The sequence below is a fragment of the Suncus etruscus genome, chromosome 7 (genome assembly GCF_024139225.1).
Source record: "Suncus etruscus isolate mSunEtr1 chromosome 7, mSunEtr1.pri.cur, whole genome shotgun sequence".
NCBI lineage: Eukaryota > Metazoa > Chordata > Mammalia > Eulipotyphla > Soricidae > Suncus > Suncus etruscus.
Window position 1 is genome coordinate 122,774,693 of NC_064854.1, and position 24,075 is coordinate 122,798,767.

Below are 24,075 nucleotides of genomic sequence, written 5' to 3' on the forward strand. Positions count from 1 at the left end.
TTTGCCTTGCAAGCAGCCAATCCAGGACCAAAGGTGGTTGGTTCGAATCCCGACGTCCCATATGGTCCCCCGTGCCTGCCAGGAGCTATTTCTGAGCAGACAGCCAGGAGTAACCCCTGAGCACCGCTGGGTGTGGCCCAAAAACAAAAAAAAAAAAAAAAAAAAAAAAAAAGGTTGGTGTAAATTAACCTTCCTTTGCTTTTTAAATCTAATTTTTAGTCACTTACATATATTTTATGTATATACTAGTATCTCCCAGTTAATCTGCTCATTAAAAATTGTGTTGGGGTGGGGTCGGAGAGATAGCACAGCGTTTGCCTTGCAAGCAGCCGACCCAGGACCTAAGGTGGGTTGGTTCTAATCCTGGCGTCCCATATGGTCCCCTGTGCCTGCTAGGAGCTATTTCTGAGCAGATAACCAGGAGTAACCTGAGCGCCGCCAGGTGTGGCCCAAAAACCATATAAAAAAATTGTGTTGGGGCCAAAAACAAAAAAGATGAAGTCAGAGAGATATCATAGTGGTAGGGCATTTACCTTGCACTTGGCCAACACAGGACAGACCCGGGTTCAATCCCCAACATCCCAACATCTGTGTGCAGAGCCAGGAATAACCTGAGTGCCACCAGGTGTGACCCCGCAAAAAAAAAAAAAAAAAAAAGATAAAGAAGGGGCCGGGAAGGTGGTGCTAGAGGAAAGGTGTCTGCCTTGCAAGCGCTAGCGTAGGACAGACTGTGGTTCGATCCCCCAGCGTCTCCCATATGGTCCCCCTCAAGCCAGGAGCGATTTCTGAGCTCATAGCCAGGAGTAACCCCTGAGCGTCAAACAGGTATGGCCAAAAACCAAAAAAAAAAAAAAAAAAAAAAAAAGAAAAAGATTATTTATGTATTCCTCTCCCCCTTTTTTTCATTGTTGTTGACGTTGTGACATCCTGAATGCACATGGTGCCTGGCAGTGGTGCTCGTGATGACTCGGTGACACACATTTCCTGGCCTGGGTTGCTTGCACATCTTTCTAGGTCAGAACTCAGCAGGGGTCACATTCCTCTAGATTGTTGACCCATACCTGGGTGTGGAGCAGCAGGAAACTGTTTGAGGCACTGGGGACTGCAGACCGCAGAGCTGCTGGGGACACACTGTACCGTTCCACTATACTCTTACTCACTGTGCTCTCTCCAGCCCGACTCTTCTTCCAAGGTCCCTAATATATATATATATTTTTTGCATGTGAAACTCTTCCATCGTCATTTCTCCTGAATTAACTTTTGTATGGAGCTAGAGATAGGACAGAGGGGGTACATTTGCCTTGCATGCAGCTGACCCAGGTTTTTATCCCCTGAGTTTGTTAGGAGTGATTGCAGAGTGAAGAGCCAGGATTAAGGGCCCTGAGCACTGCTAAATGTGGCCCTAAAACAAAACAAAGGAAGGAAGGAAGGAAGGAAGAAAGAAAGGAAGGAAGGAAGGAAGGAAGGAAGGAAGAAGGAAGGAAGGAAGAAGGAAGGAAAAAAAAAGAAAGAAAAAGAAAAAGAAGTGCTGCTATTTCGTTTTTTTTTTTGTTTTTTTTTTTTTGGTGTGGTTTTTGGGTCACACCCGGCAGTGCTCAGGGGTTACTCCTGGCTCCATGCTCAGAAATTGCTCCTGGCAGGCACGGGGGACCATATGGGACGCCGGGATTCGAACCGATGACCTTCTGCATGAAAGGCAAACGCCTTACCTCCATGCTATCTCTCCGGCCCCAGTGCTGCTATTTCTGGGTTCTATTCTGTTCAACAGGTTTGTTTTTGTTTCTTTGTTTTGGTGGCACACCCCGCTCTACTCAAGGCTTACTCCTGGCTCTATGCTCAGAGATTGCTCCTGATAGGGTGCAGAGAACCATATGTGGTGCTAGGGATCAAACCCGAGGTTTCCACATGCTAGGCTAGCACCCCAGTCTTTTGTTTTAGCTCTCCCGAGCACAGCTGGAAGCAGCCACTAAGAACTACCTGGCATGGTCCTAAAATACAAAACAAAATTTAGTGATAATAAACAAAAAGGGGCCAGAGAGATACTTAACTGGCAGGGGAAGATACCATGATCACGAAGGTGGTTTCCCCAGGGTAAGGCTTATCCATTGCACTCCGGATGTGCTGACCCCTGCGATTTCCCCAAATGTGGGAAACTTGACTGCATAATTTGTGGTAGTGGGGGACTGCATTTGCGCTCTCCCCTGAAAAAAAAAGGTGGGGGAGGCCAGAGAGATAGCATGGAGGTAGGCATTTGCCTTGCATGCAGAAGGACAGTAGTTCAAATCCCATATGGCATCCCATATGGTCCCCTGAGCCTTCCAGGAGCAATTTCTGAGCGTAGAACCAGGAGTAACCCCTGAGTGTTGCCGGGTGTGACCCCCACCCAAAGCAAAACAAAAACAAAAACAAAGATCTGGGGCTTGAGAGAGGCCTCAACTCTAAGAATTGCATGTGCTGGAACCTGACTGAGAATCTTGAATTGTATGGTCCCTTGAATAACGGTGGATGTAGCCCTAAAGACTCCTGAGCACCATCAGGGTGCAACTGGTGAACCCACACACTTCAGGCACTAGTCAGCTCTGCATCTTTGGGCTCTGGCATTGAGCTGTCTGGTCCAGAAGTGAGGTCATTGAAAGCACTTGAGCATGCCTGCCACGAAGTCCAAGTTCAATCCCTGGCACTACATGGTCTCCTGAGCACCATCAGCCTTCCCAGCTGGACTGTGAACCTCTTTGAGGCACCAAATTCCCTGAATGCCCTCCTCCCACTGTTCTGGTGCCCTTTATTATTTATTGGGTTTTGGGCCACACTCAGCAGTGCTCAGGGGTTACTTCGGGCTCTGTACTCAGAAATCAATCCTGGTAGGCTCAGGGGACCATATCTGTTGCCAGGAATCGAACATGAGTCCGTCCTGGGTCGGCCACGTGCAAGGCAAATGACTTACCACTGTGCTATCTCTCTGGCCCCTCTTAAATCTAATCATTGCTACAGAGGGCTGAAACTTAGGCAAACACCTCAAAGTCCTGCCAGATCCAGCAAAGTCCCCAGTGTTTTGATAGGCAAGATCCCTTCTGCCTGCATGGAACCAAGCAGCTACTGTGCGAATATCCCCAGCCAGTGTGGCTGAGAAAATGAATGGGGACAAGCTGCTTCAGGGACAGGCTCTCACCATTATCCAACAATTTGTTTTCATAAGATTCCAAGTTTTTTTTTTTTTTAGATTCCAAGTTACTTTTTTAATTAAAAAAAATTGGGAGGTCACACCCAGCAGCGTTCAGAGGTTATTCTTGACTCTGCACTTAGAAATTGCTCCAGGCAGGCTTGGGGGACCATATGGGATGCCAGGATGAGAACCACCATCCGTCCTGGGTCAGCCTTGTGCAAGGTAAATGCTCTACCTCGATGCTATCTCTCCGGCCCCACGAATTCTGAAATAGTTGATTGCAATTATCTTCACAAGTTCCATGCATTTAGGCCTACAATAAATTTACTTTTTTTTTTCCACACCCATTTGGTGCTCAGGGGTTACTCCTGGCTAAGCGCTCAGAACTCGCCCCTGGCTTGGGGGGACCATATGGGATGCCGGGGGATAGAACCCGGTCCTTCCTTAGCTAGCACTTGCAAGGCAGACACCTTACCTCTAAGCGTCACCTCGCCGGCCCCAATAAATTTACTTTTTGATAGGCATCACCATCTACTTCCAAAACTTTTACAATCACTCCAAACAGAAACCATTTATCTCATTTAGCCTCTAAAAAAACTCCAGAAAATTCGCCCCGTCTCTGAACTTGTCCACTTTAGACACTTCATTTAAGTGGAATCTTACTTCCACCCTTCTTTTCCCTTTGTTGCTGTTGCCAACCAGAAGTCAGTCACACATACCTGTGGCATTGCTGGGATCGGCACATCTAATCATATGCCTGTTGGGGTTGGTTACTTTAGTTTCACCGCTTGTATTCATTTTCAATTGTGGTGCTCAAGCATGTTGTGGTCCTCACGTGATCACCTGTTGTCACTTTCCTGGCCACTATTTGCATTGCTTTAGCTGTGGTGCTTACAGGGGGTGGGTGTAGGGAAGGGGCATACAATCTAGTTATGGTATTTGCACACACTTGGTTGTGTACCAGAAATCACACATTGTTGTGTGGTGTGTGTGTGTCCCAGACAATAGTTACCAAGACTGTTTATTGCATGTAGATGGCACTGAGGATCGGCCTCATGGCTTCTTTTTAAGACACTTACAGCCACTGAGTCTTGACACAAAACACAGAAAACATTGTGTTTTGTATGTCTTTACTGAGCTGTTGTAAGTTTGTAACCAATGATCATGAGAGAGCACATTTGTGGAACCTCTGGATCTGAGTCTAAGTTGTGCTTTAGAAGTCATGCTGAAGAGTTTCCCAAAATGTCTGTACAAACATAGACACTCAGAAGCTAGAGAAAACATAGAATAAACAGCATGCTAATAGGTCTTTTGCATGTGGCCAACCTGGGTATAATCCCCAGCAGTTCATATGATCCCCTGGGCACTATCAGGAGTAATGCCTGGGTTCAGCGTCAGGAGTAACCCCTGAACATCGCAGGGTATATGGCTCAGAAACAAAAAACAAACAACAAAAATGTAGACACTCAGAGTCAGGAAGAAGAGATTCTTTATTAATTATTTTATATATAAATCCTTCTACAAACATGCCCCATTCCCCACCATGCTTGATGCAGGCTATGCCTAGCAGCCAATCAGGCGGAGATGGAAGCTCGGGCAGCCGAAGCTTCCCAAAAAGGCTCAAATACTTTAGTTCACACAACCAAAACTCTGGTCTGGAGCATGAGTCCAGCCATGTGTGATCACAACTACCAAGGGACCTCGAATAGGCGCACCCCTACCAGACAGTAAGATGGTCACCCTGGCTCCCATAGACAGGCCCATCTTATTTTAGGCAAGGGTGGAGCAAGGACAATCTAGAACTCATTTTCTCTTATTCTCTTATCCACCCTTGCCTGTGGGCTGGTACTAAAAGACCCACTGACGAGCCAGTTTTCAGTCTCCACATTGGAGGTGTATCTGGCCATTGATGAGACAGTGTTCTTACTATCACAAGTACATGTCCAGCTTGGCCTGGGAGGGAGGGAGCATGGTCTTTGCTTTCCCCCTGGACTTAGCCTTGGCCTTGGGTCTTATGAGTGGTGGACGTGATCGGATGAAACGAATGTCACCCTGAAGGAGATGTCAAGGAAGAGACCCAACAGTGAAATGGGATGCAGGGAAGGAAAAGCTCTGACTCGGGGCTTGGGCAACCCTGCTACTTGAGTGAGCTGTGGCTCTGTACCCATGAGGCTGGAGCCACTGGCAGGCTGGAGCCTGGGTCCAGGAGAGGGAAGGTGTGAACTCCATAACTCTGCTCAGCCCAGGGTCACAAACAAGGATACAGTCTGGGTGAATCTTGTCCGGCCTCCAAGTCCATCGAAGCCTGTCCTGATCTAAAGCAGAAGAAAGAAGTGAGAGAGCCAGGCTAATGGCTCACGGAGCTGGCTACCTGCCTAACTAGGAAAACTGGCCCTTGTCACAGGCACTAAACCACACTCACTCTATCTGTGCTGCGACTTGGCTCGCTTCGGTCCTTCGAGGGCTTTTTCCGGGCCCGGACTACATTTCGGATGTAGAGAGGGAAGGCATTCGCTAGCTCCTCGTCCTCATCTGGCTCTTCCTGGCAGCACTGGTTGTCCTGGGCGAGTGGGGACTCCTGCAGGGGAGACCCCAGAGGCAGATATGATGAGTCAGGAAGGGGGGCACTGGTAGGATCGTTCCCACTCCAAGATCAGCTTCATTAAGCAGACCTGGCAATGGTTGGAGAGTGGCTGTCTCTGCTTCTTCAAGGGAGCTTTACCTGTAAGGGGTCACTGGATATCTTCTTGGAAACGTTCTCAACTGAAGAGCTGCAAGAAGAGGGAAAAGTTTGCATGAAGGTCAGAGGCAGCTGAAGCAGAGACATCTTCCTGTTAGGGAGCCCCGTGGCAAGACTGCTGTCATGGCTATGTGCTGGGAAGGCACTCAGTGGTCCTATTCCAACTGCAGGCCTATGAACAGTTGCACAGCCACAGAAACCTGAGTGGTCAAGTCAGGGAAGCTGTGAACCAGGTCCTAAACCTGTAACTTCTATTCAAGGCCATCTCCATCTAACAACCCCATAGACTTTGGGCACGACACCTGCCTTAGGTTCTGTGTACAGCTAGACCCCGCTTCCACCCGATTCCCCACCCATGTAGAAACCAACCAGGTCCTGGCACAGTTGGAGGTATTAAGTGAACTCAGGACTAGATCTGTTAGATGATACCCAGCTATTACCCCAAACACACATTCCTCCCCTCCTCCTGTAGTGCCACACATTTCTCCTGCCTGCCTTGATGGTTACTCCTCAGGGAGTGCGGGGGGTCCATGGTTAGAGATGGTCCTTCTAAGCATGAACCTGAGATACACATAATAAAAGAGGAAATTTGGAATCATTAGAAGCAAACTCTTCCCTTTAGCCCTGAGCTATTTCTACTATCTCTCTCTAACTCATAACCTACCACTTCTGTTTGAAAGATGATGGTGAAGATTAATTAGATAAGAAAAGGCTTTGCACAAAGTAAGTACTCAGAAATGGCTGGGACTAAAGTCTCAGCTAAGCCCAGGGGACACTTAGTCTCCCATTAGGCACAGAGAACTCTTGGGCAGAGATCTCTAGGGAGTCCTTGTAGGCATGGGCAGGGCCAGAGGAGATCACTTACGATGCCTTCTCTAAGCAGAGCTTCTTGGCAAGACCAAAGTGGTTGTCAGACGAACGAGCCGGGGGGGTCTCTATATCAAAGGTAGCATTGAGGTCAATTTCATCACTGAAGATTGGCTGGCGAAGCTTCAGCATCCCCAGTGGGACCGGACTGTAGGCAGAGATGGGCTGGTTACTCGGGAACACAGAACAGCCCCACGGACTGCAGACCTCCATGCAAAGAGATGGCTTAGCTCCAGGACTCTGGAGCACATGCATGACTCAGGAGGATCCCACATGGAAGCCTAATTACTAAATGGAAAAAGTAATTTGGTTAAGAATCTTAGACAATATGGGACCGGGAGGGTGTTTGTTTGCCTTGCATGCAGTCTATCCAGGACAGAAGGTGGTTCAAATCCTGGATAGTCCCCCAAGCCTGCCAGGAGTGATTTCTGAGTGCAGAGCCAGGAGTGGCCCCCGAGCGCCACCAGGCGTGACCCAAAAACAAAACAAAACAAAACAAAAATAGAATTTTATGGGGCCAGAGAAATAGCATGGAGGTAAGGCATTTTTGCCTTGCATACAGAAGGTCGGTGGTTCGAATCACGGCATACCATCTGGTCCCCCGAGCCTGCCAGGAGCGATTTCTTTCTTTTTTTTTTTTGGGTCTCACCCGGCAGTGCTCAGGAGTTACTCCTGGCTCCATACTCAGAAATCGCTCCTGGCAAGCACAGGGGACCATATGGGACACCGGGATTCGAACTGATAACCTTTTGCATGAGAGGCAAACGCCTTACCTCCATGCTATCTCTCCGGCCCCAGGAGCGATTTCTGAGCGTAGAGCCAGGAGTAACCCTTGAGCGCTGCTAGGTGTGACCCAAAAACAAAAAAAACAAAACAAACAAAAAGAATATTATAGAATCACGGCACCAGCAGAAGTCTGAAAGACATGGAAAGAAGCAGGCAAAAGCCACAGAAAACCAGATATATGAACAAAAGGCCTTTGGATTAAATCATCTCATTTCTCAGAATGCCGTACAAGGAGTCAGAGACGTGACCACACACTGAGGAATGACTAGAAGAATGTCCCTCTAGTGCTACTAGTCACGACAAATGACACAATGACACTCCAAAATAAGGTACTAAGCACTTAGCTGATACAGGCATTAGTGGTTCTGGAGAGTAAATTTAGTAATATGGGGAAGAGAAGTGGGGATGGAGAGACAATACTAGGGTTAAGGAGTGTGCTGGGTTTCATATGGGTCATAACCAGCAAGTTCCAGGTGTTACTCCTGGATGGTATGCTGGGAATTGAACCTGGGTCAGCCGTGTGTAAGGCAAAAGCTCTACCAGCTGTACTATCACTCCAACCCCCTAAGGTTTGCCTTGTGTGCTGCCAACCATGGTTCAATCTCTGGCACCAACTATGGTCCTCCAAGCACCACCAGGAAGGACCCCTGAGCACAGAGCCAGGAGAAAACCCCAAGTATTGCTGTGTATGACTCAAATACCAAAAAAAAAAAATAAAAAAAGTAGGAAATGCCTTTTTTTGGGGGAAAGGGTCACACGTGGTGGTGCTCAGGGCTTACTCCTGGCTCTGCACTAGCAGGATCAGGAGTGGTAACGGGGTGCCAGGGAGCAAACCTGGGTTGGTTGCATGCAAAGCAAACATCCTACCTGCTATACTATCATTCTGGTCTTTCATGTTTAAATATTTAATTGATATTACTCAGGACCTTTTCCTGGCTCTGTGCTCAGGTCACTCAAAGCAGTACTGGGAGATATCCAAACTGGGGTAAGCAGGATTCAAGGCATCTTACCTCTGGAACGATCTCTTAAAGCCTCGTAAACCTTTTATATATATATATTTATTTGTTTTGTTTTTGTTTTTAGTTTTAGGTCACACCGGCAGCACTCAGGGGTTACTCCTGGCTCTATATTCAGATATCGCCCCTGGCAGGGACAGGGGAACATATGGGATGCCGGGATTCGAACCACCATCCTTCTGCATGAAAGGCAAATGCCTTACGTCCATGCTATCTCTCCGGCCCCAAGCCTTATATTTTATAGGAATTTTATGCTTAATGTCAAAGAAAGGTATATTTCATTCACAAAAAAAAAAAAAGTAAAATTGTGAGTATAAAAGTGTAACAATCATAAAAAATATTCTACTATTGATAGAACTGTAAAGACAATCCAGAATGAGAGAAAAGATTTGCAAACTATTTACATGTAAGAGAAAATATCCAAAAATATAAAAAGAACTTCTATAACAACATTAACAACAACAACAACAAAAATAATTCAAAAGCAGCAAAGGGCTTGAACTGACATTTCTCCGATGATTTGCAGAAGCACGACCTTTTGGCCCCAGCACCAAGCTGCATCAATTCCTGAGGAAGGCTCCAGGGGTCCTTAGGTACAATGCAGAGGGATTGAATGTTTGGAGTATTCATGAGCTCATATAGATGGGCAGAGAGGAGGAGTTGGGGTGAGAGGGAATGGATCATGAATCTCACACGAAAGTGGTGCAAGGAGGCATCAGAGTTTAGCTGGGCAGGTTCTAGCAACTGCAAGTGGGAAAGAGGCAACAGCATGATTTTCCAAAGACACTAAAGAGGCTCAAATAAAAGGCTGAGCCTTCCTTCAGCTGGACAGCAAGAAGGGAGGCAGTCCGGAGGATGGGCTAAAGCAGCTGGCTTCAGGGAGAGCCTCCGAGAGAAACAGTAGGCAGCAGCCTGGGCAGGGAGACATTTCCCTCTGCCTCTTGGCTCCCTCTGCTGGCAGCTTCATGGAACATTCCAGGGATGGGGAAATTGGCGAGTGGTTTTGCGTTTGCTTCAGAGTTTGGAAACATGGGGCTGGAGTGCTAGATAGTACAGCAGTAGGACACCTGCCGGGTTTGATCCCCAGCATCCCATATGGTTCCCTGAGTCTTCCAGGAGCGATTTCAGAGTAGAGAGCCAGGAGCAACGCCTGAGCAACACTGGGCGTGGCCCCCAAAACAAAAAAGAAACAAACAAAAAAAAAGAATTTGAGAACCTGATGAATTTGACCAGCCAGTCCATCAACAGGAGGCCTCAAGACAGTCAGTGTTCCTGCCATTTCTCACACCATGTCTGTCTGTCTGTCTGTCTGTCTGTCTGTCTGTCTGTCTGTCTGTCTGTCTGTCTGTCTGTCTACTCTCACCCAAAACTTGTTCTAGGATGTTTCTCTGATAAATCTTGGCTATTTTCAAGGCAGGTGACCCCACTAAAGCCAGGAGGAGTGAATACCACGTCCAGGGAGCTCTTCCTGTGTGTGGCCATGGTATCATCCCAGAGGGTAAACAAACCTTTCCAAAACCAGGCGGTTGACAGATTCTCTATCCACTGGCGAGAGATTCAGTGTTTCCTGCAGCACCGTCAGCTTTTTTTTCAGACTCTTGGGGAAAATTAAAAGAAGAATGTGAAAGAAAGCCTGACTCATCAAGTTCCGAGACTGCAAAGGGCATAAGCAATATCACAAAGAACAAGACCCCTTCACTTTTTCCCCTAGGAACAGAGGAAGCTCGGTCTGAAGGGCCAAGAGCAGGCTTAGGAGGCCACGAGGACCCGGCTGTGGCGAACAGACTATGAGGAACAACTTGGATGCTGCTACCCTCGGGTTCTTGTTTGTTTTGTTTTGTTTTGTTTTGTTTGGAGGGAGGGCATGCCTGGTGGTATTCCGGGGATACTCCTGGCTCTGTGCTCAAAAAAAAAAAAAAATCACTCCTGGCGGATTCAGGGGACCATATGGGATGCCGTGGATCAAACGAGGGTCTGCCACATGCAAGGGAAATGCCCTACCCACTGTACTATCACTCTAGCCTTAAGAAGGTCTGGGCTCCTGGGGTTGGAGTGATAGTACAGTGGATAGGGCATTTACCTTACATGTAGTCGTTCAACCCCAGTACTACATATCGTCCCCCAAGTCTGCCAGATGTGACCATGAGCAGAGTCAAGAGTAAGTCCTGGGGCCGAAGAGATAGCATGGAGGTAGGGCGTTTGGCTTTCATGCAGGTCAGTGGTTCGAATCCTGGCATCCCATATGGGATGCCATAGCTCTGAGCACAGAGCTAGGAGTAACCCGAATGCTGCTAGGTGTGACCCAAATAAAAATAAAAATAAAAAAAAAGAGTAAGTCCTGAGCACCATGTGGCCTGAAAAACGAAAGAAAATAAGACCCGAACTCCAGACCAGTCTGTCTGTCCTGACCCACCCTGACCCAGAGGGTAGAGGAAGTTCAGCATGACTATCATGCCTGCAAAGATTTCCAGCAAAGTTAATTCAGCTCTGCCATTTGAGGGCCCACAAACTGTTTATCAGTTTCCCACCTGGCTAAGGATGTCTCTTACCGTGATTTCCTTGTCAGCACTCTGTAAGTCCTTCTGGGCTGACTTTAGTTCCAACCTGACCTGGTTGAGTTCGCAGTTGACTGTCTGTAACTATAAGAATGGGAAGATGGCCAGAGCAACAGTATAGTGAGTAGGGCGTTTGCCTTGCCGGTGGTTAATCTAGGTTGTTCAGTTTCCAGCATCCCATAGAATCTCCCAAGTTCTGCCAGAAGTAAATCCTGAGAACTGAGCCAGGAGTAAGCCAAATAAATCAATAAGACAGGTCAGTAGGGAGGTGGGGTTGGCAGGAGGGTGTGCAAAAAAAATTAATAAGACACAAAAGAGGGTAGGCACTAAAGGATGAGCCTAATGGCTACCATGTGCCCTGCTCCCATGGGCTACTACCCAGAACATAGTCAGGGTAGTTCAGGGGCTTGGCTCTATGCAACAGGGCTTTCGTCTGGCAGTGAAGCTTCCCAGGAACAAAGGCCACCTCTCAGACTCTGCAGCCCATGGATGCACATGCCCAGAAATCAAAGCTGTACAAACTGAATTAGGTTCCAGAGATTCTCCTATTCTGGACCTAGTACAAAAACAGGCCTCTAAAGCCATCACATTTGGGACCTGTGTTCTCCCCCAATCAGGTGTTTAGGAGCCAGGAAGAGCAAAGAGGAGTACAGAGCAGAGGACGCCTAAATACGCTTCTGTTGCAAGATGTGAGCTATCTAGCCAGGGTGAATGAAAGTACCAATAACTAGATTTTGATCAACCAACAGCCTCTGTTATCACCCAGTTCTTGAGGTAATGCTTAGGAGACAAAAATGAGCATAATGAAAGGGATAGTCTTCTCTCCCCACTAAATTACCTTGCTTTTAGAAGAAAACAAGTCTTTCTTCAGCTTGTCAGTTAGCTCCCTCGAGGTCTTCCGTGATTCTTTAAGATTTTCATACTCTCTGCCAAGGGGCCATGGGAAGAAATGTCAGAATGGGGCTCCCTGCTAGCCAGACTGAACCATGGCATCAACCGAAGACCCTCTCAGCCTCTCAGTTCATTTTCATCCCTCTGATTATAAGAGCCCACCACGTGCTTTGGAAAAGTTATATACCCAAAGCAAGAGCTGGAGAATTGTTTCCTGCAGGAACTGGTGATCATAGAGGATATGTAAGAACCCCTGATCTTCCAGAAGATCAACAATATCCCCAAGACATGAAACACCTGGAATCCTCCAGGTCTGCCAGTTAAGTATTCCCTTTCCCCTAGTCATACACCATAGTAAGTCGGAATCTGAGCATTTCTGATGTTAGTCAGGCAGGGTAAGGGGCAGTGCTCCTAGAAAACAGGCCACAGATATGATAAAGCTTATGGCTTAAAGAGCTGTAACAATCTGCTTAGAAAAACACATAAAGAGGGCTGGAGTGTAGCACAGTGGTAGGGCGTTTGCCTTGCACCTGGCCAAGCCTGGATGGACTCCGGTTTGATTCCCAACTTCCCATATGGTTCCCCAAGCCTACCATAAGTGACTTCTAAGCGCACAGCTAGGAGTAACCCCTGTGCTCAGCAGGGTGTGGCCCAAAAACCAAAACCCAAACCCAAAAATACAAAAAAAAAAAAAAAAAAGAAAGCAAGAAAAAGAAAACCACATAAGGGCAGTAGAGATAGTAGAGTTAAGACACTTGCCTTGTACATGGCCATCACATCACATCAGGGAGTGATCCCTGAGCAGAGCCAAGAGCAAGACTTGAACACTGCAGTGTGACACAAAATGGAAGGGAGGGAGGGAGGGAGGGAGGGAGGGAGAAAAAGAAGAGATGGAGAAGAGGAGGATAGGAAAGTGGAAGGTGGTTGAGAGAAAGGGGGGGAAGGAGGGGAGGAGGGAGAAGAAAAGAAATGGAAAGAAGGAGAAAAAAAATAAAGACACGTAAGAGAGACAGGAATATACCTCAATGATAGGGCCTGAGTTCAATCTCCAGTACCACAAAACACACCAAAACACACACACACACACACACACACACACACACACACACACACACACACACACACACACGAAATAACACATAGAGGAAGAGTCAAGAAGGTAGCTGTAAGGTGCATGATTTTCATATACCAAGGAACTAAGTCTAATCCTGGAACCATTTGGCTTCCCAAGCACTATCAATATGGCCTCAGGACACCCTTTCCCCAAGCACTAGGGGTGTTAGCACTGAACTGCCCAGCCTGGTTGGCTAAGTATCAACAGAAGAAGCCCCCGGGGCTTCAGATCACCCCTTGGTATCCTCATTCCACCAAAAAGAAAAAAAATGAACACGAAAAACTCACTCTCAAATTTCTCAATAATCCTAAAAGGCTTGTTAATTACTATTTCCAATCCATAAGTCAAGGTTAAGAGAAGATACTGGCTCCTGGGACAAGAGTGATGATATAGGTGGTAGACTGGGGGCCGGAGTGAAGCACATGAGTAAGGGTGTTTGCCCTGCATACAGATGACCCAGGATAGACCCAGGTAAATTCCCGGCATCCCATATGGTCCCCTGAGCCTGCCAGGAGTTATTTCCTTTTTTTTTTGTTGTTGTGGTTTTTGGGTCACACCCGGCAGTGCTCAGGGGTTATTCCTGGCTCCAGGCTCAGAAATTGCTCCTGGCATGCACGGGGGCCATATGGGACACCGGGATTCAAACCGATGACCTCCTGCATGAATGGCAAATGCCTTACCTCCATGCTATCTCTCTGGCCCAGGAGTTATTTCTGAGTGCAGAGCCAGGAGTAACCCTTAAGAGCCGCTGGGTATGGCCCAAAAACCAAAAAAATAAAAGTGGATAGGGAAATCAACTCAGATTTAATCCGTAGCACCTCATGTGGTCCTGAGCCCACCGGGAGTATTCCCTGAGTTTAGAACCAGGAGCACCAATGGGTATGAACTAAAAAGAAAGAAACTGACTCTTAGGGCCAAAGAGCTAGTACAACAGGTAGAACACTTGCCTTGCACACTGCCAACCCCAGTACCACATGATCCCTGAACATCTAATCCCTAAATAAAGAGCCAAGCAAAAGCCCTGAGCACAGCCAGATGCAGCCTAAGAATAAAAAAAGAAAATGGTCTTAGGGTCAAAACAGCAAATCAGATACTTTGTCTTGCAAACAGAACACAGGTTTGATCCTTGGCACACCCCCCCACCATGGTCCCCTGAGCCCTTTCACAAGTGACTCCTGAATGAGCCAGGAGTAAGCCCTAAACATAGCTGGGCGAGGAGAGATGGGGAAGAAAGAGCAAAGGAGAGTAGGAGAGAAGATAAAAGGGGAGAGAAAAGGGGAGGGGAGGAGAGGGAAGGGTAGAGAGGAAAGGAAGAGAGTGGAGTGGAGGGGAAAGGAAGGAAGTGGAGGGGACGAGGAGCTGGCTCCAGGTCACAGAGTTGAGGGAGGTCAGGGTTCAATCTAAGATAGCAGGATTCCAGATTTTGCCCCTCAAGATCACCTGCTCTACTTTATGATTAGGAGAGATACAGATAGGTGCCATGACTTAGCTCGTAGGCGGGGGTGTGTGTGTGTGGGTTCAGGGGTCAGTACACACTTCTTCAGGGACACGCAGTACACAGCCAGCTGCTCTGTCGCCGACTGCCCTACTCCCATGTCTTGGATCATCTTCTCCACCTCAGGCCGCTGGCTCTGGAGTAGAAGCTCAATCCTGAAAAACACCCAGCCCACGACATTTAAAATCTGGAGGCTGATGGGTAGGTACCCATTGCAGCTCTGCCTCCTGCGCTGCTGTTGCCATGGCAACACCCTGGCTGCTAGGATGCTTCAGCAGGCGGGCCTTCCGAGGGAAAGGCTCCACAGGAGATAAGCACAGCTGCAGGGATGCTGTGGAGTTGAAGGGTGCTGACAAAGTCTCAGGACAACTAAATCAGGAAAGAGGTTCTTAGAGCCAAGGACCTGCCAGGTTCTCTGGTGTCCAGGCCACAGGGGCAGGGAGGACTTTAGTAATGACCCAAAGGGAGTCCATTGAGGCTGGTCCCGTCCCATGTCCAGTTACACAGCCAATGGAGATGTGGCAAAAGTGACCCAACCAGTGCCATGGTCCTGAGATAGGGGTCACCTGGCCGGCAAGGGTGTAAGAGCACAGGGCAGGTCCAGATTCGAGCTCACCGTTCCATGGTCTTCATTTTGTTCCTGAGTTGCCGGGCCTCCTCACGTGCTTGTTTGGTCTCATCCTGATGCTGCTCTAAGAACTTCATTTGCTTCTGAAGAGCAAAGACACCCACACTTGTAAGCAGCAACATAGGTTGCTTGCAACACAGGTTTGATCCCTGGCACTCTCTATGGTCCCTTGAGCCCTTTCAGGAGTGACCCCTGAACACAGAGGCAAATCCAGTCAGGACCAGGACCAAAGTCATTAGGAAAACTTTGCCCTAGAATTGCTTGCTTTTCAAATGCTGGTGAGGTCAGAGAGATACCACAGTGGGCAGGGAGCTTGCCTTGCATATGGCTGACCCAGGTTCCATCTCTAGCATCCCATGTGGTCCTCCAAGCCTGCCATAACTGACTCCTGAGTGCAGAGCCAGGGATAACTCCTAAGCACTGTCAGGTGTGGCTCAAAAACCAAAAATAAAATGACTAGTGACATGTTCCCATAAGAGGCCTAGACCAACTGCTTTTTTAGTCCTTTACCTACTTCATTTTGAGGACATGGGCACAGCCCATTCACAGTATCGACAGGCCTATTGTGGGCTGCCAAGTTCCTGTGGCCCAAGCCCCATAGTATGTATTGTGCAGCACTTGAAGAAACCCAGAGCACAAACCCAAACTGCAGTTACCAGGAAAAATGACTGAAGATAAACAGGCCAGAAGGCCCTCAGCATGACGCCACTGTTTTGGGCTGAAAAGGCCCTCAGAGAACCCTCTCTGCAGCCAGGGGCTGGCTCGTTCCTTCCCTCCTGGTGACCAGAACAGACACCAAGCAGGAACAGACAATGAACATTCTGGGACCCTCTTGGTGCAGGAGGATGACTCTCTGTCTTTTTCAAATGGCTTCAGCAAGGACTTCCTACAAGGCCAGAATATCAACTGGGGTTCAGATCAATCACCTTATATTCCTTGGAGAGCAAGAGGTTCACCAAGCCAGGCTCATAATATAAAATTCATCTGGGTCTCAGGCTGCTAGCTCTGCAGGCTTTGTTTGATCTGCCCGGTCAGCTCAGCACTGCTGACTTCAAAGGCCCCAGGCTCCTCCCTGGGATGCTATTTGATCTGGCTCCAGAGAGCAGCTTGTTAAGGACTAGAGTGCTCAGGGAGGGTCCTTCAGGCTGGCACATCAGCAGAGTACAAACCACTTTTGAAAACATGGCCCCGTCCCCTGACCAAGTGCTGGGAAGGCCTCACTTCTTCACTATCTAGAACAAATCTCTAAGGCATCCATTATGGCTCTTTGCTCACCAACTGGTGGATACAGCATGGGAGACCTGGGGAAAAGACTCTGATTTCATTTACATCTCTAAAACCAACATATGGACCAGGACAGAATCAGAAGCCCAGAGTGATGAGCCCAGGATTGAAGAGTATATTCCTCACCAACTTGCACCCAAGAACCTGGGGACCCCACCTTGAGAGCGGAGCATAACATTTCACTTTTGTCTAAAGCCTTCTGCAGAGATTCCACAGTGGCATTGCGTTCTTCCAGAGTATCCCTCAGAGCATCAATGATGGCCTGGTTGTCTTTCTTCTCTTTCTCTGGAGCAGGGGCAGAGGGTGGAGGGGAGAGTTAAGGCTTATCCCATCTACCATACAGCATGAGAACCTAGGCCCTTGGGCTTTGGCACATCCCCCTACCCCCAACAGCCTGAGCCATGTGAGGAACAAGTCTCAGCAAGAAACGTGGACTGCCTGATTCTCTCTCAGCATGCACTAAGACAGAGAAGCAAAGTCTTTTCATTCAAAGGATGAAACTCTTTTCATTGCTTAAAACTACAAAGATTTATCTGCTCCCCACTCCTGTAGCTGTAGTTAGAACAACATCCTAGATTTCAGATTCCAAACAGATTACTTTCAGACTCAGAAGCTGTCCATAAACATTCCGTCCCATCAAACAGCTCTCTTCCAGTCTGAAACCTGGGCAAGAATCCTTGGCTACATAGAACTGGGGCTGAAGTAATAGGGCAGATGGCAGGGTGTTTGCCTTGCAACTGGCCTATACAATTTTGATCCCTGGAATCCCTTATAGTCCCCAAAGACCACCTGGAATAATTCCTGAGTGCAGAATAGGAGTAACTCATGAGCACAACCAGGCTCCCCACCCACCCAAGAAAAAGAGAAGAAGCTGACATTTGGAGGGTGGGCATCTCTAATTACCTTTACTCTCTTTTTCTGTTCATCAAAAGACCTTGCAAGACTCTTAAGACATACAAAGCAGGACCCCTGACTCTGCCAGAAGGTTGAAGGTTCAGAAATAGGAAGCTTCCCAGGGCTTCTCCCTCCAACACCCAAGTCAAGAACTTCTCATGCCCTCTTCCCATACTAACTCACCTTTTTGGGCAAGCTGGGCTCTGGTATTATCCAATTCATTCTGCAAGGCAATATCCACAATAAGCACAAAAAAGAAACTCAAAACATCATAGCAGGCATCACAGAGCCTCCCAGAAGCCTCGTGGGAAGACCCATGAGAGGAAAGGAGAACTGCAGAGTCAGAGAGGCATCAGCCCTTCTCTCCCTCAAAACCCGGTGAAACCACTGGTGGAGAGTAGCCTTGTTTTCTCTATGTGTTTGCCTGTGTGTGTATTGTTAGGGATCAAACCCTCACACCTGAGGCGAGTGCTCTACCATTGAGCTACAACCTTACTCCCGAGACAGCTAAAAGACCTGCAGCATATGCCTGGATTCAATTTGTGGCACTGCATGGCTTTTCAAGCACTACCAGGTATAGCTGCTGTAAAGGTCCCTGGCATCACTAGGAGAAAAGCCAAGGCATGCATTCTGAACCACTGAGAGAGCAGAAGTGAGTCCAGCTCCCATTAAGGAGTCCACAGTACTCAACACCCTTGGAAACCATAGAAGTATCTCATCAGGGGCCAGAGCCATAGTACAGTGTACAGGGCACTTGCCTGGCACACTTCCGACTTGGGTGCAATTCTCAGAATCCCATAGTCACCCCAGCCCTGCCAATGATCCTAGAGCTCAGAGCCAGGAATAAGCCCCTGATCACCACTGGGTGTGAATCAAAAATGAAAAGAGTATTAAAAAAAAGATACCTCATTAGTAAACATAAGAAACGAGGCTCTGCAGAACTGAAAATTGAACCAAGTTCGAAGGGAGCTAGAAGAAAACCAGGCAGATCCTCCTGCAAAACACCCTAAACTAGTCATCACAAGATTCAGAATCTCTCATATGACCAAAAGAAAGTCCTCTGCCATCCAAGCCTCTACCCAGAATCTGAGGGCAGGAGATTTGGTGACTGGGCTGGCCAGTGTAGAGAGAATATCTATGTGAGGGTAGGGGTAGAGAAAGGTTCTCATGGGTTTTGTGAACAGACACCAAGCTCAAGGCAACTGGATCCTTCTAAGTCCATGTCCCCACCTGCTCTGTCTCCCATATCTGGTTTGAAAGCTGAAAGAGAATGAGGAAGTAGGGCCATGGACCAGCTATAGAGCACTTGCCTTGCATATGTGAGGCCTGGGTTTGACTAAGTTGGCAGCAGAAAAAAACAAAACAAAGCAAACAAAATTAAAAAAACCTATAATGGGGAGGGAGGCTGGAGAGGTAAAAGAAATTCTGATTATAGAGCCAAGAGAACTTCTGGGCCAGAGAGACTGCACCAGCAGTTAGGGCATTTTGCCTTAGATGCAGAAGGACGGTGGTTCAAATCCTGGCATCCCATATGGTCCCGTGGCTGCCTGAACGATTTCTGAGCAGAGAGCCAGAAGTAACCCCTGAACACCACCAGGTGTGGCTCAAAAACAAAACAAACAAAAAAGGTAACTCCTAACCCCTAAACATTGCTGGGTGTGCCTCATGACAAAACAAAGAAACAAAACTGTAACAGACAGTCACACTATCAAGCAATTTTTTGGGCAATTGGAGATAGCTGTCAGGGCTGTTGATATGCTTTCATACTTGAGCACTAAGTTCAATGCCCGGGACTGTATGGCCCTCAAATGCACCAGCCCCACAGTACTTACTATTGGAACAAGCACCAAAATCATCAGATCCACACTTCAAAGGAAATGCCAGAGTGCCCCCAGTAGTCCCCAAGTACTGCTGGGGAAAGGGAATGAAAGTGAATAGAAGAGGAAAAAATGAAGCTGCCTTGTTTTTGTTGCTTTTATCACTGGGAAGGACAAGCTTAAAACCGGGAACAGTTACATGACAATGAACAAGCTGGCTCCAAGCACAAAAGCTCCATGTTTCTAGAAAACAGTGAGATTTCAAGGACATCACAGCACCTTAGAGCCAGGGCCAAACGAACCCTTTTCTGTCATAGCCCCAAAAATTAACTCTCAAGGAGTCCAGGTTCACTTGTGACCCAATACCACTTCCTTAGGATGCTTATGCCATTGTCAGATGCCAGTTCACTATGGAGTGAAGATAGCAGAGAGCAGCAGTGGAAGGAGTGGACACACCCATGCCCCTGCAGAATGGGTTTCCATCTCAGTTCCACATCTTGATTCCAGGGGCTCCACTCTCTAATCCTGGCCTGGGAGAGACTCAGGCACCTGCCCAGAACAAGTTTCCTGGCAATTTCTGAGGTATAGTCAGCTTTGGTGAAACAAATCTTCCCTGGCTGAAAGAATTTTCTAATCAGTCTTTTACTGTCCCAGCAAGAAAGTGAGCTCGGAGGGATGGCTATAGATCCTTGCGAGGTAAATGGGGCCTTGAGAGAGGCATTCTGGAGGATGGAAAGACTCAACAGCGGGCTAAGGAGCTTTCCTTGCTTGCAGTTAACCCAGGTTCAAACCCTTGTACCTCATATGGTCCCTCAAGTCCACCCCACCACAGGAAGTGATCCCTGATGGAAGAGCATTAGAAAGTCTTGAGCGTTACTGGTGTGGCCCCAAAACCAAAAAATAAACATAAACAAGACAGCACTAAGCTCATGGGTCATAAGTGCTCTGGGGCTGAAAAAGTAAAGTACAGGGCTTAAGAAATTTTTCTTGGGGCCAGAGAGATAGCACAGCGGTGTTTGCTTGCAAGCAGCTGATCCAGGACCTAAGGTGGTTGGTTCGAATCCCGGTGTCCCATATGGTTCTCCTGTGCCTGCCAGGAGCTATTTCTGAGCAGATAGCCAGATAGCCAGGAGTAGACCCCTGAGCACTGCTGGGTGTGGCCCAAAAACCAAAAAAAAAAAAAAAAAAAAAAAGAGGAGAGAGGATTTTTCTTGGATGTGGCTGAACCCTTTGGGATTCCCAGCACTAGATTGATCTCCTGAGCACAGACTGGGAGTAAGCCCTAAGGACCTCCAGGTGTGGCCCAAATACCAAACCAAAAACATAAAGGAAGTACCCTGGAAGCCTCTGGGAGGACTCACAGCAGAGCTGCTCTCTTCTTCTCCATTAGTGTGTTTCTCTAGCTGCTCTCTTCTTCTCCATTAGTGTGTTTCTCTAATGACTTCCTCTTCATCACTGGCCTTCTGTTCTCGTTCATACCTTGATAACTCCACCATCTCCATCCCCCACCCGTTCTGGGCATGGAACCCAGGGCCTCACACAAGCAGGGAGGCGCTTCACTGCTGAGGCACACCCCATCCCTCTAGCAGTTCTTCCTCTTTCAGTTGGAAAGAGGACATAAACTCCCAGGGGGCTAGGAATAAAGTAGAATGAGATAAATTCTGAGTACCTTTAAGAACTCTGCATCTAAGACAGTCTCCTCCTCCTGGGCAACGTTAAAGAAGAGTTTGTTGATAATAGCTCTTTTGCCAACCTGGATGCGAGAATAAGAAAGAACATGACTGCACAGCTGGGTTATGTACAAGCAGGCAGGGGCTATGTGCAGCCTAACGGGCAGCCAGGACTGTGTTAGCTCTACCCTTCCATATCCCCTAGAGTCAGAAGACTGATGCAGCTTTCAAACACCTCAAGCTAGGATCAGTGATTTCATAGCTACTGAAGTCAATCACTAGAGGACCCAGGGTGGTAGTTGCTCAAAAGGACACCTTTAAATTTAAGTTCTGGGCATTGAATAAGGTAGGACAAACAAACAAACAAACAAAGTGATGAAACCAAGTTCAAGACTGATTTAGGAGTGTTTTGAGGAGAGGTCAGTGACAAAAGCCTGCACACCTGAGGTTGATTAGGCTTCATAATCAATTCCTGGCATCACCTTTATCTGTTTGAACTCTGTGGCTCTGTTCTTTGGGAGCTCTGATGCCACAATAAAAGTGTGCCATAGAAGTGAGCAATCTCAGATGCAACTGAGGGTATCAGCACTGTGTGACCTTCCAACAAGGACATGTGCAAATGCCACAACCAACCCTAGGATCCCAGCAAGCACTGCAACCAGGTATACACCCGCTGGTTAGAAAAAAAAGGAAGGAGGGCAGGGGCCCAGAGTGATAGCACAGTGGTAGGGTGTTTTGCCTGGCATATGGCCGACCTGGGACAACCAGGGTTTCAATCCTGGCATCCCATATGTTCCCCTGAGCCTGCCAGGAGCGATTCTGAGCCCAGAGTGCTGCCGTAGAGTGTGGTCGCCCCCCCCCCGGCAAAAAATTAAAAAATAAAAGGGGGGGTCAATAAAAGGGTGCCAGAGAGACAGTATAGTGGGGAAAGGAGGCACTTGCCTTTGTGGGCATCTGACCCAGGCTTGATTATTGGCACCCAATATAGTCCCCTGAGCTCTGCCAGGAGTGATCCCTGAGTGCAGAGGCAAGGAGTAAGCCTTGAGTACTGCTAGGGTGTGGCCCTCAAAACAAAAAAGCAACAAAAGGGAAAGGAAGGAGGATAAATAAATAATACTGGCCCGGTGCAACAATCCCTCTGTCAGCTGTTCTTGAGCATAATTAGGCCTCAATTCAATGGCATAAGCTCGCTCCACCAGTCTCAAACCATGAGGGGACCCCAGAGGTCAGCGAGGTAGGTCATTTTTCAGAACTCTTTCCTCATTCTTGATTCCCATTAAGGATATGTCTTCTGCTGAGGGTGGTTTCTACTCACCACCCTCACCTGGATTCTGCACTGAGGGCAAGTCCGACTTGGCGCTGACTTCAAACCACTGAAAGAGGCTGAAATGAAAAGTAGAAAGAGACTGATTAGTTCCTGGTTTGAGTAGAAACATACATCCAGAGAGCTCCTCTGAACATGCAGATTGGCTTGTCCTGGTCTATCCAGGCATGATCAATATAGCCCACGGAGTTCAATTAGAAGAGCACTGACCGAAACCACTAGTAAAAATATCTGGAACTGCAAAAAAAAAAAAAAAAAGTTTTACATTAGTGTTAACATATATGCTTTTAGTTACATAGCATTCTGGGGGATAAAGGAGGGGAGATAAGGGATATATGCTTGGGGAACAGGGATGAAGGGAGGACAACACTGGTGTGGAAAGCCCTCATTTATTGTCACTGTGTACCTTAAATATCACTGTGTAAGATTTGTAATTCACTTTGGCCACAATGAAAAGAAAAAAAAAAACTAAAAAAAAGATTAAAAAAAGAGAGAAAAAGAAAGAAGAGCACCGACCAACTGGCCCTTTATAAAATTTTTTTTATATTTTAAAATAATTCAAAGTTACAAAGTTCATGAATGAGTTTCAGTCAAACAATGTACGACACCCATTCCCTTCACCATGGTCCCCAAGCCTTCTAAGGAGTAATTTCTAAGCTAAGAGTAACCCCTGAACACTGTCAAGTGTGGCCCCAAAACAAAGGGGCCGGAGCGGGTGACGTGGAGCAGTAAGTTGTCTGCCTTGCCGGTGCTAGCCTAGGGGCAGACTGCGTTAGATCCTACAGCGTCCCATATGGGTCCCCCAAGCCAGGAGGTAATTTCTGAGTGCATAGCCAGGAGGAACCCCTGAGCGTCACTGGGTTTGGCCCAAAAAACCAAAATCAAAAACAAGGAGCCAGAGCAGTGGCGCTAGAGGTAAGTGCCTTGCAAGCACTAGCCTAGGACGAACCCTGGTTTGATCCCCGCGATCCCCTGGAGTCCCATATGATCTCCCCAAGCCAGGAGCAATTTCTGAGCACATAGCCAGAGGTAACCTCGAATAACCACGGGTGTGGCCCAAAAACAAAAACAAAGTTCCTCCTGGAATTTTTTTTTTTGGGGGTTTTGGGTCACACCCAGCAGTGCTCAGGGGTTACTCCTGGCTCTATGCTCAGAAATCGCTCCTGCAGGCTTGGACCATATGGGATGCCGGGATTCGAACCACCGTCCTTCTGCATGAAAGGGCAAAGGCCTTACCTCCATGCTATCTCTCCAGCCCTCCTCCTGGAATTTATACATATATAATATAGTATGCACACACTTATATCTAGTAAATAATAAGAGCTGTAACCACACCCACTAAATGCAGTAACCATGTCTTGCTCCATAGAACCCACTCTGTTTCTTGAAAGATAAAAATCTAGAGGTGAAAAATCATGGATATACCAGCCTCACAGCTGAAGCTGACAATCTCGGGAGGAGAGGGTGGGCAAAGCCACTCCTCCCCCACCACCGCCTTGCCAAAGATTACATTTGCTTGCTGCATCCATCACCCACAACCACCACTTGGCCTATGGCCCTGCTTCACTACTCTTCTACGATTCTCTGCAGAGACAACCAACCTAACCAAACTCCAGGTATGCTGGTATTGGGCTTATATCACCAAAACTTTTTGAGTGAATGCAGGCACCTTCCCCCATAATGCCTTCTTGTATTTCTGGGAGACCTGGCAGCCAAAAACACGCCCACAAAAGTCTACATTTTTTCTTTTGTTTTTGTTTTTTGAGTCACATCCAGCAGCGCTCAGGTCCTGGTGGCAGGCTCGAGGGACCATATGGGATGCTGGAGATTC

At 47.6% G+C, this 24,075-nt stretch overlaps 1 protein-coding gene and 1 non-coding gene across 2 annotated transcripts in view; one reads left to right on the forward strand and one right to left on the reverse strand.

Moving 5' to 3' along the window:
• Positions 1-2,039: 2,039 nt before the first annotated feature.
• Positions 2,040-2,204, forward strand: LOC126014541 (U1 spliceosomal RNA). The gene has a single exon (XR_007497584.1). It is a non-coding gene; the product is annotated as a U1 spliceosomal RNA (small nuclear RNA).
• A 2,432-nt stretch (positions 2,205-4,636) lies between these two features.
• The window catches only part of TRAIP (TRAF interacting protein), a 28,474-nt gene continuing 9,035 nt past the window's right edge, over positions 4,637-24,075 (reverse strand). Inside the window, 15 exon segments of the mRNA XM_049777370.1 lie at positions 4,637-5,215; positions 5,428-5,478; positions 5,586-5,741; positions 5,886-5,934; positions 6,769-6,918; positions 10,081-10,169; positions 11,122-11,211; positions 11,966-12,053; positions 14,669-14,782; positions 15,244-15,338; positions 16,697-16,824; positions 17,617-17,656; positions 20,920-21,003; positions 22,245-22,283; positions 22,285-22,303. Of these exon segments, the coding sequence (XP_049633327.1) occupies positions 5,093-5,215; positions 5,428-5,478; positions 5,586-5,741; positions 5,886-5,934; positions 6,769-6,918; positions 10,081-10,169; positions 11,122-11,211; positions 11,966-12,053; positions 14,669-14,782; positions 15,244-15,338; positions 16,697-16,824; positions 17,617-17,656; positions 20,920-21,003; positions 22,245-22,283; positions 22,285-22,303 (1,315 nt within the window). The 3' untranslated portion in view covers positions 4,637-5,092.